Source organism: Asparagus officinalis, chromosome 1, assembly GCF_001876935.1.
Source record: "Asparagus officinalis chromosome 1, Aspof.V1, whole genome shotgun sequence".
Taxonomy (NCBI): Eukaryota; Viridiplantae; Streptophyta; class Magnoliopsida; order Asparagales; family Asparagaceae; genus Asparagus; species Asparagus officinalis.
Genome location: NC_033794.1, coordinates 2,404,480 through 2,417,629, shown reverse-complemented (window position 1 = coordinate 2,417,629; position 13,150 = coordinate 2,404,480). Strand labels below are relative to the sequence as shown.

General features: G+C 36.1%; 2 protein-coding genes and 1 pseudogene across 4 annotated transcripts; all 3 read left to right on the top strand.

Annotated features, from left to right (window-relative positions):
* Positions 299-2,789, top strand: LOC109829197 (HSP-interacting protein). The gene is made up of 2 exons (XM_020396348.1): positions 299-367; positions 880-2,789. The coding sequence occupies exons 1-2, from the start codon at positions 299-301 to the stop codon at positions 2,338-2,340; spliced, it is 1,530 nt and encodes a 509-aa protein (XP_020251937.1). The 3' UTR covers positions 2,341-2,789.
* On the top strand, positions 4,783-5,719 carry LOC109829187 (annotated as a pseudogene).
* Positions 7,598-10,792, top strand: LOC109846026 (caffeoyl-CoA O-methyltransferase-like). 3 transcript variants are annotated; one of them, XM_020415263.1, is made up of 5 exons: positions 7,598-7,861; positions 7,965-7,997; positions 8,781-8,935; positions 9,344-9,475; positions 10,357-10,792. In XM_020415263.1, exons 3-5 carry the CDS (start codon positions 8,813-8,815, stop codon positions 10,375-10,377), a joined length of 276 nt encoding a protein of 91 aa, XP_020270852.1. In that variant the 5' UTR covers positions 7,598-7,861; positions 7,965-7,997; positions 8,781-8,812; the 3' UTR covers positions 10,378-10,792. The 3 variants fall into 3 exon arrangements, with proteins under 3 accessions (XP_020270852.1, XP_020270840.1, XP_020270847.1); XM_020415251.1 differs by having other exon boundaries at positions 7,962-7,997; XM_020415258.1 differs by lacking the exon at positions 7,965-7,997.

The window sequence follows — 13,150 nt, the reverse complement described above, 5'->3', positions numbered from 1 at the left end:
ATCCAACGCCAAAAGCGAAGCCACCCCCTCTCCCTGCCTCGGGCCGCCTACCAACGAATCTGCCGCCCAGCCCGCCGCCGCCGTCAATGGTACCTCGAATATGCTCGACTTACCACTTCAATCTTTCTGAAGAGGCTCACGAGCTCAAAGAGGAAGGGAACCGCCATTTCCAGTCGATAGGATTACTACCGCCGCTCTCACAGAGCTGCGAAGCGCGGCGCGTCCGCCTACCTTCTCTCTCCGGCCCTACCGCCGATCGGGCCGGGCTCGCAGCAGCAATCGGGCGGGCTTGCGCGTCATGCAGATTCCGGCCCAATTGATTGACCAGGCCGTGGCCGCCGAGTGGCTCCGCTTGCTCTTCAGGCCGGCAAGCCCAATTTCGCCCTCGAGCCCTTTTACGTTGCGAGCTCGGGCCCTGGATGCGCTTCGACGTCGGATCTCCGCTTAATGACGTCGAAAACGCTCCCTGCTTCGCAGTGGACGCACACACTAATCGAGATGCCCTAGAGCTATGCCAAGAAAATTAGAGATTCAGTTGGCGCCTACTCAACAGAACAAGGCGGCGCAGCCGCCGGCCGGAGAATTTGGCCGAGGCAGGCCGCCAGCCCGTCGCCAGGCAGCGCTTGGAGCTTCCGCCTGTCCGTAGGGGGCCGCCGATTGCAGGGGATTGGGGGGCCGTCCTGCGCCAGCCGGCAGTTCCAAAGAAGCGCCCTTCGCCTCAGCCGCAGCAGAAGGCGAATAGGCCGCCAGCTGCAGCCGAGAGTTGCCGGGGAGAGGTAACCTATATGGGTTGCCGGAGGTCCGTTCTGAAGCCTGCAAAGGTGGCGCAAGACCAGCGAGCATGTGCAGGTGGAGCAGGCCGCGGCCGGTTGTGGTTAGCGCAAATGGCGGCCGTTGAAATTGGTGTATGATCATGATATTAGGCTTGCGCAGATGCCGGTGAATTGTGGCTTTAGGGTTTTGAGGGAGATTGTTACGAAGAGGTTTCCTTCTTCGAAGGCTGTTTTGGTTAAGTACAGGGATGAGGATGGGGATCTTGTTACTGTTACGAATACTGCTGAGCTTAGGCTTGCAGAGCTGAATGTTGATAAGGAGAAGAAGGAAGGAGATGATTCTAGTAGAAGTGAGAAGCTTGCTGTATTGAGATTGCATATCGTGGAGGTGAGCCCTGAGCAAGAACCAGAAATGCCCGAAGAAGAGGAAGTAGAGGAGAAGACGTCTGCAGAAGACGAGGGTCTGGTTAAAGGCGATGAGAGCTTGTCTCATTCGTCTATTGGGGATGATGCAACATCACAACAGGAAGAGGGGCCATCCAAAGAAAAGGATGAGAAGAAGGGGTGTGATCATGCCGAATGCAAGGAAGTCGAGATTGATGACTGGCTCTATGATTTTGCCCAGTTGTTCAGGCAGCAAGTCGGAATTGACCCAGATGCTCATTTGGACCTTCATGAGCTTGGCATGGAGTTATGCTCTGAGGCACTTGAGGAGTCAGTGACCAGTGAAGAAGCTCAGAGTCTGTTCGAAATGGCCGCTGCTAAGTTTCAAGAGGTGGCGGCATTGGCTTTCTTCAATTGGGGTAATGTGCACATGTGCGCAGCGAGGAAGAAGATACCTTTGGATGAATCATCGTCTAAGGAAACCATGGCAGCTCAGCTACGTGTTGCATATGATTGGGTTAGAGAGCGGTATGCTCTTGCTGGAGATAAGTATGCGGAGGCACTCAAGATCAAGCCCGATTTCTATGAAGGGTTGCTAGCACTAGGGCAGCAGCATTTTGAGACCGCGAAGCTTCATTGGTCCTTTGCGCTGGCTAGCAAGATCGACTTGAAATCATGGGATTACTCAGAGACGATTAGGCTCTTTGATAGTGCGGAGGAGAAGATGAAATCTGCTACTGATATGTGGGAGAAGGTAGAAGAGCAGAGAATAATTGAGCTGAAGGATCCCGACTTGAGCAAAAAGGAGGAGCTTTTGAGGAAGAGGAAGAAACAAGGAGTGGGCGCTGATGGTCATGGAGAGTTATCAGCAGAGGAGGCGGCGGAGCAGGCTAATGTAATGAGATCTCAGATACATTTGTTCTGGGGTAACATGCATTTTGAGCGGTCACAAGTCGAGTTTAAGCTTGGTTTTGGTGATTGGAAGAAGCACCTTGACGCAGCCGTTGAGCGGTTTAAGCTAGCCGGAGCTCCAGAAGCCGACATTTCAACAGTGCTGAAGAATCATGCGTCAAATGAAGGTGGAACTAGTATGGAATGTGATGAAAAAAAGGTCACGGGTCTTAGCAACGGCACCTCTGAACCAAACGCCAAGGGCGAAGACGAGCACGCGTCAGAGAAATAATCTTTGATGACACTCCACAATCAAGGAACGAAGCAACGTGGAGTAGATGATTCATGGTGGTGGAAAGTCACGGCCTTTTTGGCAATCTCCGCCGTAAGCACCCAGGGCTTACTTTTGTATCATTGATCGTGCTGCAAGTATGTTCTTCTTTGCTGCAAACTAAGTCAACATTGTAATGGCTCAGGTGTGTAACTCTTTTGAAAAATTTACATTCACCTTTCTTGAGCAAGCTTCCAAGGAAAAATAATGTTTGGATTTTGTCGTCTGATATATTTGTTGGCATCAGTATATCATACCGAATCTGCCCTCTTTTCTTAGTGGATAGGAGATAGATTTAGTACTTTAGCATTGAGAAACTGATGTGATGATCGTAGGCGTACTTATACTTGGGCTGAGTGTAATTGCTTTGATAAAGTTAGATTTTTTTTTATCATCTTCCTTGTTGTGTGCATGGTCGACCTTTTGACTTGAGAATGTTCGTTCCTTCTGTCTCGGCAACAGATTGTACTTTCTTTCGTGTCGCGGTGAATGTTCTACACCCTCTGTCATGTCCATAGGAGTGAAAATTGAGTCCTGAAAGTACCAAAATACGATAATTTTGATTTTATCATGCTAGTTCACCTTGGTTTATTGCAGGACTAAGATAAATTGATCTTTTGTTCTGGAAACATGGCTTGCTCTTTAGCATGAGCTTGCGAGTAAAAATCACGGGCTACTACCCTTCTGTTCATATGCATAATCAGGCGCGGTGCTCATGCGAACATGCTATTACTTCAAGGCCTTGTATTTGTGTGGGGCTAGGATCCCCAGTATTATGACTCGGAAGTCCTGAACTTGTTCCATTGGTCGAAGAAGACAGTGATCGGGTTCTTGATGTGCATGCACCCTTGCTATGTTGATATTGAGTTTTTAAAATCGCCACTCTGCAGGATATGTTATTGGATTGTTAATCCTTTCGTATGTATCGCGGATCAAACTTCTCATTTCGCTTTGCTCTGCCAACCGTTACGGTAGTGAAAGAAGAAAGGGAGAAAGAGAGAGAAAACTGAAAAAACAGGACGAGGATACATAAAGTTCTTGTGCACATTTGAACTTGGAGTTGGTAATACGTAAAAAGCCTATACAGATCGTTTTTCCATTTGTGCTACGGAAATGATCTTGCGCCCGTTTCATGGCGATTTTTAGGCTTCAAGAATGCTAGAGGAGGAACCTCAGGGGGTATAAGCCTGCACCAGGAGGCCCATATCTTTTGCTTATGTACACAGTAGCTCTCTATTGAGGTATGTATAGTTCCATCTGAGCATGTTCTGGCTAATGTTACCGGAAAATATTGTTATCAATGTTATTTTTCAATTAGCCTTATTTTTCCCTTTTACACAAAGACGCTGAATATGCATGTTATCGTCTCTCAACAGGTAATTTCTCGCTTGCTTGTGTTGGCTTTGTGCATGGTGTTGTTGAGGAGAATCAAGTAGGAGAAGTGACTGTAGACGTTTGTTTTGGAGTTTCCACCAGGTAACTCCTTGGTCCTAAGTTTGAAAATGCCACCCCCCCTAAGTTTTGGGTTCTCAGAATGGCCCTTGCACTTTGTAACGTTTTTAGAAAGAAGAAATTTTCAAAACAGCCCCAAAAAGATTTTTATTTTTCAAAATCGACCCATTTTTTTATTTTTCAAAATCGATCCACTTTTTGCCACGTGGGCTTAATGAAGTTCCTAAATAGTTGGGGTTGTCAACCCCGACTGTTTAGGACATGAAAATTTTGGGTTTAATGGTTCTAATTAGGGTTTAACACCCTCCTAAACAGTCGGGGTTGTCAACCCCGACTGTTTAGGAACTTCATTAAGCCCACGTGGTAAAAAGTGGGTCGATTTTGATAAATAAAAAAAAGTAGGTCGATTTTGAAAAATAAAAATCTTTTTAGGGCTGTTTTGAAAATTTGTTCTTTTAGAAAACGTCCCTAACAACGTTAATTCAAAGGGTTTTGTAAAAAAGGTTAAAAGGGTGTTTTGTGACATTTTGAAAGTTAAGTGGTGTCAGCACCACCCACACTTGAGGGGGGCAACAATCGATCTTTTCGGGTTTTTACTAATAAGCTTTTTAGGTTTCTCTGCCCTTTCCATTTTATATTAAAATTGTTGCTTAACATTAGAAAATGTGAAGCTGCTGATGCATCTCTCTGAGTTTTCTAAGACGTGAATGATGCATAGGACATGGTTGCCTGACGTTATAAACTTGACCTTATTTAAGTACGTTATAAACTTGACCTTATTTAAAGTCTTCGAAAATTTTTGTTATGCAGACGAGGATTAAGTGAAGAAGGTATTGTGTTGCATGTGCTTCTTCCTGTCATTAGCAATGTGAAGCTTTTTTTGTCTTCAGTTGCGAAAAAGTCAAAGTGTCTTGTATATATATATATATCATATTTCATATTTTCATTCTCCCTTTAAAAGAGGGAGTATGAGAAAAACTTTTCCTACCTAAAATGCCCTTCATCTATCATAAATTTAACAGAATTATCCTTTTTTTTACGTTACTCCAAAATCAGAAATCAAAAGCCCTAAACAATCTGTTACCATATCTATTGCCTCTGTTCATTCATCTTCTTCAAAAATATTCAACAATAGATCGAATCGAATCATAATCGAAGAAGATGAGCACGGTGGACAGGATGCTAATAAGGGTATTCGAAGCTTTGACCCTGAGAACAAGAACGTCATCACCTTCTACCGCCCCTAACCCTAATCGTCGGCCCTAATAGCACTGGCAAAACCGTAATTTTATCTCTCCCTCTCACTTCACTCACACTTTCCTACTATTCTCGAAACCCTAACAGTACCAATTTCATTGTTGTTGTTTCAGACCATCATTGAATGCTTGAAGCAGACCTGCACCGACGAGCTCCCCCCCAACTCTCGCTCCGACCACTCCTTCATCAACGACCCCAAGGTATCTCAATTTCTCACCTTTTAGGTTTTTATAGCAACAATTTCAATTAACAAGAAGAGAATGGTGATGGGTCTTGTTGAATTCATTTGTTAAGGTCGCCGGCGAGACTGAAACCAAAGGGCAGATTAAGCTCCGGTTCAAGACTGCCGCGGGTAAAGATGTTGTATGCATTCGATTCTTCCAGCTCACGCAGAAGGCGTCGAAGATGGAGTTCAAAGCCCTCGAGAGTGTTCTCTAGACAATCAACCCTCATACTGGAGAGGTGACACTAACACGTACGTATACTTATCAACCCATCTGTGAAAATTGTTGTTTTTGTGCCGCATTATGTGATGGTAAAATGTCTGCAGAAGGTTTGCCTTAGCTATAGGTGTGAGGATATGGACAGGGAGATCCCCCAAGTGATAGGGGTATCTAAGGCTATATTGTAGAACGTTATCTTCGTGCACCAGGACGAATCGAATTGGCCTGTGCAGGATCCTTCCGCGTTCAAAAATAAGTTTGATGATATCTTTTCTGTTACTCGGTACCTTTGAATGCTTTATTGTTTGTCTATGTTATTTTTATTTGAATAGATTGTAGATGTAAGGGTTTGATCCTATGTTTGTTCATGGATGCTGGTTTCCTATGTTTATGCTATTTCATTGAGTCAATATGTTTGAATGTAGAAAAAAAGGTGGAAATCTGATAGTGAATATGATAACCACATTGTAGAGACACATTTTTAGGTTACTGTAAATTTGTGCTTGAACTTAATTAACAGTCACTGTCACATTCATTTTAAAATTAAGATTTCAAATATAACTACAGATTTTAAACTGTAGTTTTTTACATTTGATATGACAAATGTTAAAGTAGCCAAACATGGAGGTTCTTGGATAGAAATGAAGTCAGATCCTGAGATGGTTATAAGAATAATAATACTAAGGAGGGCTTAGTGCAATTCAACTCTTAGTCTTCTTTGAATCTGCTGGTTAATGGTGTATTAATAATGTGGTCTATATCACATCCATAAAATAAAATTATAAAATAAAATTTTTGTTTGAGGAATCAAATGGTACATTTTCATCATATAAGATTAAATAAACTTGAGTTTCTGATCTTTATTACATTAAGAATGTATGCTAAGCTTTTGTTTCACACGTCCATCTCTCAATACATCGGTAATCCAGTGTTGAATTTAAGGAAGCATAAAGACATAAAGTAATGCCTTTGATATCCTTCACAATTATTATTTGGGAAATTAGTCCTGTTTATTTATGTTTTGACTTAGATGTATTTCTACAAGTTCATATTGACTTGTATAATTTTATGAGTCTTTTAGCGATTCTGTTCAATGTTGAATTTTCTTCTTTGCTCTCGATTTTCTGATATATTTTTTATAAAAGAAATTCCATGCATTTGAATTTCAAGCCGGCTATTTTGTTATTGTGTTCATGAATATTGATCTCATACAATATGATCCAACTTTATCTTTGTGTGTTTTATGGTTATAATAAAGCTCCAGAGGTTATAAAAAAACTTCACAAGGATCAGGCACACGAGTTAAAGACTTACAAGTTGAAATTAGAGAATCTTCAACTCTGAACGATGCAGCTCATAAGGTTGTATTCCTTTCTAACATGTTATTTCTTTTATATCTTTTAATTCTCTCATATCTATGACCTTAGTTTTCTTGTTCTATGTTCATTTATTATTTCAATTTATGCTAAAATAGAACTAAATTTGTTTATCCAGCTCCGGAATAGTATATCCCAGGAGCAGGAGAAAATTGAATCCCTAAAAGCACAGATTAAGGAACTGGAGAGGAACATTCAAGGTGTAGAAAACAAAATCTTGCATACAGAAACTACTTTGAATGAATTGCATAAACTCCGAAACTAGATTTCAACGAGTACTACTGCAAGGAGCACTTTATTTAAGCTGCAACAGACACAGTATGCTGCCCTTGCTGAGGAAAATGAAGGTTGGCTAAGAAACCTGACCTTTACATATTGAACATATATATACATGTGATTGTTGTACAAACATGCGGAAGTGATCGGGAGATGAAACTCCTCTGCGACTTTTCCATGGATTCTATAGTTTTTCGGATATGGAGGCTTGCTATCTTTGATAAATTTTGGTCTGCAAAGATTGTAAATATTCAGTTGATATGATTTTTTTTTATCCAGCTTATTTTTCTTTTTAATTATTTTTTGGTTATTTTTCTTGAAAGCGAGAAGAATTAGAAGATATCCATGAGAAGAATTAGAAGAAATCCATGGGAAAGAGACGGTCATTTGAGGTTGTTATTATCTCTGGTATTTATCTCAGCTTTTATTTATCTTCATCTTTTCCTTTTCCTTATTTTTTTCTGATTTTATTCTTTTTTTTTAAGAGAGGAGAATTTATTTACGGAGATTCATGCGTAAGAGATAGTACAACTAATCTTTCATATATTTATCTTCTTACATTTATGGAAATTATTCTAACTGATTCCCTATTATCTAACTTATCTTTTTTTATTGAAGTTTTTAAACAGAGATCTATTGGCAGTAGATGCTTCAGTTGATTGAAGCTTAGCACCTCAGGTATTTATTTTCTCAAATCTTTGAATAATTATTAATTTTTAGGCAAACTCTATTCATTTTTTGAAAAAGTTTAATCCTATCTTTATTTTTTTGGGTTCAGAAGAGATGAGAATGTACAAAAAGCTCAGAACATAAGGTAACTATCTTCTTAAATGTATGGTAGTTTATAAATTTTCAGTCAAAATGTTTCCTTTTTAACAAAAAGTTTCATTCTTTTGTTGTTTTCCCCTAAATTTTCAGTCAAAATGATTCTTTTTAACAAAGTTTCATCCTTTTTTTTGCTTTTCTCCTAAATTTTAAGTCAAAAATTTTCCTTTTTAACAAATTTTCATTTCTATCTTTTTGGTCCTAAAGACATAATTAACAAAGATCAGTGGTCAAGAGAGGGTACACAAATCAAAGCTTGTGCTAGCAGGCATTTATCTTCTTAAATCTTTAAAATTTATAAATTTTCAGTCAACGAGATGATACAGTTTTCTATCTTCAGTTTCAGTTTGGAGGTGATGAGAATTAACCAGTTTGGAGGTGATGAGAATTACCAGAGATAAGGTTTTGAATGGATGAGAATTAATAGAGAGGATATCGTTAATTTAAGCTCACGATTAACGCCAATGGATAATTGAGGGTTATTTTTTTTGGTTTTGTTGATAAATAGAAGAATTAATAGAGAACAACAATGGATAATTGAGGGTTGCTTCTCCTTTTTCACTTTTTGTAAATCAAGTCTACCAAAGTTTCCCATCTATATGAGTTTGGACTTTGGAAATCATATGGTCTTGAAACCCAGTCTTTTGAATCTGTTGTATGACTTGTGCCGATAGGAATTTTATCTTTAAACCTGAAAAGCTTCCAATAAACTACCAAGGTTTCATTAATTATATAAAATTAAGAAATGCTCTTATTCATGTCGAGTTCACAGGTCTTTTATGAGCAATATGCACGTGCAATTCTATGCTACTGAAGCTTATGAGTGCAAAGAAAACAATAGAGATTGCAAAGAAAACAATAGAGATTGGGGTGTTCTCTGGGTATTCCCTCCTCACTACTGCTTTGGCTTTGCCTGAGGATGGAAAGGTGCAAAGTTTTCTTGTTTTTACCTTTTTCTATTTTATCTTTTTAAGAAGAAAATTAGATGGTTAAACTTGGAGATTGTAGCCACTTATACCCCTAAGCAAATTTATTAATATAAGCAATGTTATTTTGCCTTCAGATATCACGTGAGAATCACGTGAAAAGAAATTATTCTTTGTTCTGTGAAATATCTAACTTTCCCTAAATTGAGGATAAAATTTAGTTGTTGTTACATGATTCTTACATTATATCTCAATTGAATGGAAAAATAACATCATATGTGAAGTGGCTACATCTCATTTAATAGTTTGCAGTTAACCCGAAAGTAATTAGATTTCATGTAATTTTATAGGGAGAAATATTTTGTGCTTTTGTTACTTTGTTTAATATACATTTAACAATTTTTTGTAGATAACGGCTATTGATGCTGATAGAAAAGCCTACGAGATAGGATTACCATTTATTCAAAAAGCAGGGGTGGAATATAAGACTAAATATATTGAATCAGAAGCTCATCATGTTCTTGATAAAATGCTTCACGAGGTAATTTAGCGCATAATGTCTCTAAATTTCTATATTTTAAATTATTTAATCATTAAATTAATAGGTTCTTAATTTTGCATACAGTTTCCATTCACCTGCTAATGTCACCCATCAAGTTTCATTCACTAAAAAGACAGATATTCGTTAAATTTAAACCATGTGTTTAAATTATACTGATAAATATGTACACATTAGTGTAACATTGCTTTTACAGTAGCATATGATTTTCATAGCATTTGTACCTCTTCACACATGATGAAAATTGAAGAGACTGAAAATACTTTGCCTTATTAGGGAGAAACTGTAAGCAGCCTCTGGTGAGTAGATTTTGAAAATAAATTGTACCAGCATGTGCAAATAGCATATTACTCTGCTATAACCTGATACTTGGAGACTGACTCCAATAAACTAGATACTGTATGAGGGTGATGATATAGAACACAATATCAAAGATGAACTTCCATATTCTTTAAACCATTGTATTAAACTTGGTAACAAAGCAAGCTTTTAAGCAGTTGTTTCATTGCTCTTAAGGATAAGTAGAAATTACTTACTGCTGTCAGTTTTAACTTACTAAACTTTTTATACCCACTAAGAACAAGTTCCAGGACATTGATTTGGCGCTTTCTTATATGCACCCCTTCCTAGACATTGATTAAGCTTGAATTGATTATTCTAACATAAAAATGATACAATTAAGAGAACACTTGTGGCTTATGATCTTATCTGATTCTCTTCAGCATTCATGAGAGTAAATAATGATAAAGTCCACGGGGATGAAGCAAGCCTATTATGTCTGAGGAGGAAGTTTGAGTAAACTGAGTTCTCTCTATTTTCCAACTTCTATCAACTTTTTTTTTTGTTCGTGTCTGTTTATGCAGGTTTGGCCTTTTGCAAAATAATAAGGCATGAAGTGTGTTTAGGAGTGAATTATGACTTGTGTACAAGATAATACGAGTGCATTTGGGAATTGGGCTAGATGAGAATGTAGACAATATCATCATTGTGGAGATTGGAGAGGCTTTAGTAAAAAAGGAATAAGGCATCAATTTTTTGGGGTTCTTTTCCTTTATTCATGTCTCTCTTTTTGAATCCATATCCAAAGAAAGATGACTAAAAGGCTTGAGATTAACTAAGTTACTCAAATATAGATAAGAGTATAGGGGAGCGATAAATTTATAAAAGGTAGGGTACTGCGACTGATATTAGTATTGTTTTTCCATTCACATGTCATGAGAATAAAATTCTTATAACATTTGTATGCTTACCATTGTATTATAAAATTCTTATAACATTCTTATATCATTATGGGATTGTTAAATTTTCATGGGTAAATATATGTACTCATACATTAGGTAGTGCGAAGACTTAGCAAGGCTCTAACATCATAAGCTTGGGTTTACATCAACATCATCAAACATTACTTTTTATGGATTTTTTATGAGATTGTCAAATTTTCATGGGTGAATATATGTACTCATACATTAGGTAGTGCGAAGACTTAGCAAAGCTCTAACGTCATAAGCTTCGATTTACATCCACATCATCAAACATTATTTTTATGAGATTGTCAAATTTTCATGGGTGAATATATGTACTCATACATTAGGTAGTGCGTAGACTTATCTAGGCTTTAACATCATAATCTTGGATTTACATCAACATCATCAAATACTTTTAAGTATATTCTTGTAATAGTCTTTGATTGATCAATCACCTTGTAGATACAACCACTGTACTAGCGTCTAACTAATCCCTAAATATAATTTTATTGTTGAAATGTTGTGAATTTTTAGCTTTTGTTCATATGTTGCCTATATTGTTTGCTACAATAAATTTATACTAAATCTTTCACTAAATAAAATTATACTTTAAATAAATATTAAAAATTGTACCACGTGCATTGCACGTGCAATCCAACTAGTCTATTTAAAAGTACGAGTTTAAGAAAAACTTTCCATAATCATAATATCTTTTATCATTTTAAATATTTTATTTAAATCTTAATTTATCCTAATCCTAATTATATCCTATACTACTACGTGAATTGCTTATAGCTCAACAAATTTTAAAAAAAATAAGACTAATAAAATACAAGAAACTACTCCACAATATTAGTTTGTTAAGGAAAAGAAATCGTATGTAGCTAATATACTATGATACATGAAGTAGAATAAAAAAACCCTAAAAGTTTCAAAAATTGCACAGAGTATTCTCAAAAGTCAAAAGTTTAATTTTACACAAGACGCTTTACTTTTCGCAACTTAAGATAAGAAACATGAAATCTGAAAATTAACAGTAACCTGTTTAAATTTACATGAAATCTGAAAATTAACAGTAACCCGTTTAAATTTAAACAAGACACTTTGACTTTTCGCAACTTAAGATAAGAAACATGAAATCTAGAAATTAATAGTAACTTATAAGAATTTAAGATTTACAATTGACACCCTTAATGTTTTAAAAATTATAAAAACACCTTAAAAGTTTAAATTATAAAAAAACCCTAAAAATTTAAACCTTGAGAACAACATATATGAATTCAAAGGATTACCATTAAGTACATGAAAATTTAATTTTGTAAGAAATAATCTCAGTTATAAATATTGTTATAAAAAAACCCCATCAAAAGTTAAAGATTACAAAGAACCATGAAATTCCAGATTATAATTAGTACACACAAAATCTAGAAATTATTAGTAGATCGCTGAAATTTTGAAATCTATAAAAGGAACCCTAAGTTTCAATAATTACAAAAAAATATATTAAAATTTTAAGGTTGTAAGAAATATCCTGACATTTAAAAACTTACCACACCAACACATGAAATATGAAAATTACAAGCACATAACTTAAAATTTTAAATTTAACAACAAACCCCTAAAGTTTCAAATTTGTGAAACACACCTTCAAAAGTTTAAAATCACAAAAAAAACAGCTGGAATTTTAAAACTTGTCCAAGAAAAGAGTACTTGCTTGATATTCTTTCATTAAGATATGTAAATTAATTTTTAATTTTTAATTTAAGGTTTACTATCACTTTTTATCATTTAAAACTAAAAGTAGTCTAAGTTGATGCTGGTTAAAAAAATAGCAATAACAATAGATTAAAAACATCCAGTTAAGGCATAATAATCTAAAAAATATATTGATTAAAAACTAAGGTCACTTTATAAATTAAGTAATTGTATATAATTTTACTACTAAGTTGTAGCAGCAAAAATACATAAGTAACATTAATTGATAGAAGGTTAAATCAAATCAAACTGATAAAAGACTATCATATAATAGCTTAACATTAATTGATTATATTTTACAAATATTAATATTTGATGTTAATAATATTTACAGGCGAAAAAATAAAGAGTTATGTATGGAGAAACTATTTGAAAGTATAGAGATATTATTCAAAAGAATCAACAGTATAGACTGGTACGATTCAATTCAACGTTTTCATTTCAAATGGAGAAGTGAAGGAAATAAACCCAAAATTTAGAAACACTCATGAATCATTTGAATCGACACTGATAAAATACATATCTATCTAAGAAACACTGACTAAGTTCCCCTTGAAGAACATGTTGAACAAATTTGTCTCAATCAAAAAAGTATTCTCCATAAAAGATATAAGAAAAATTAGAAAGTATTTATAAGTTTTTGTACATTATTCTTTAA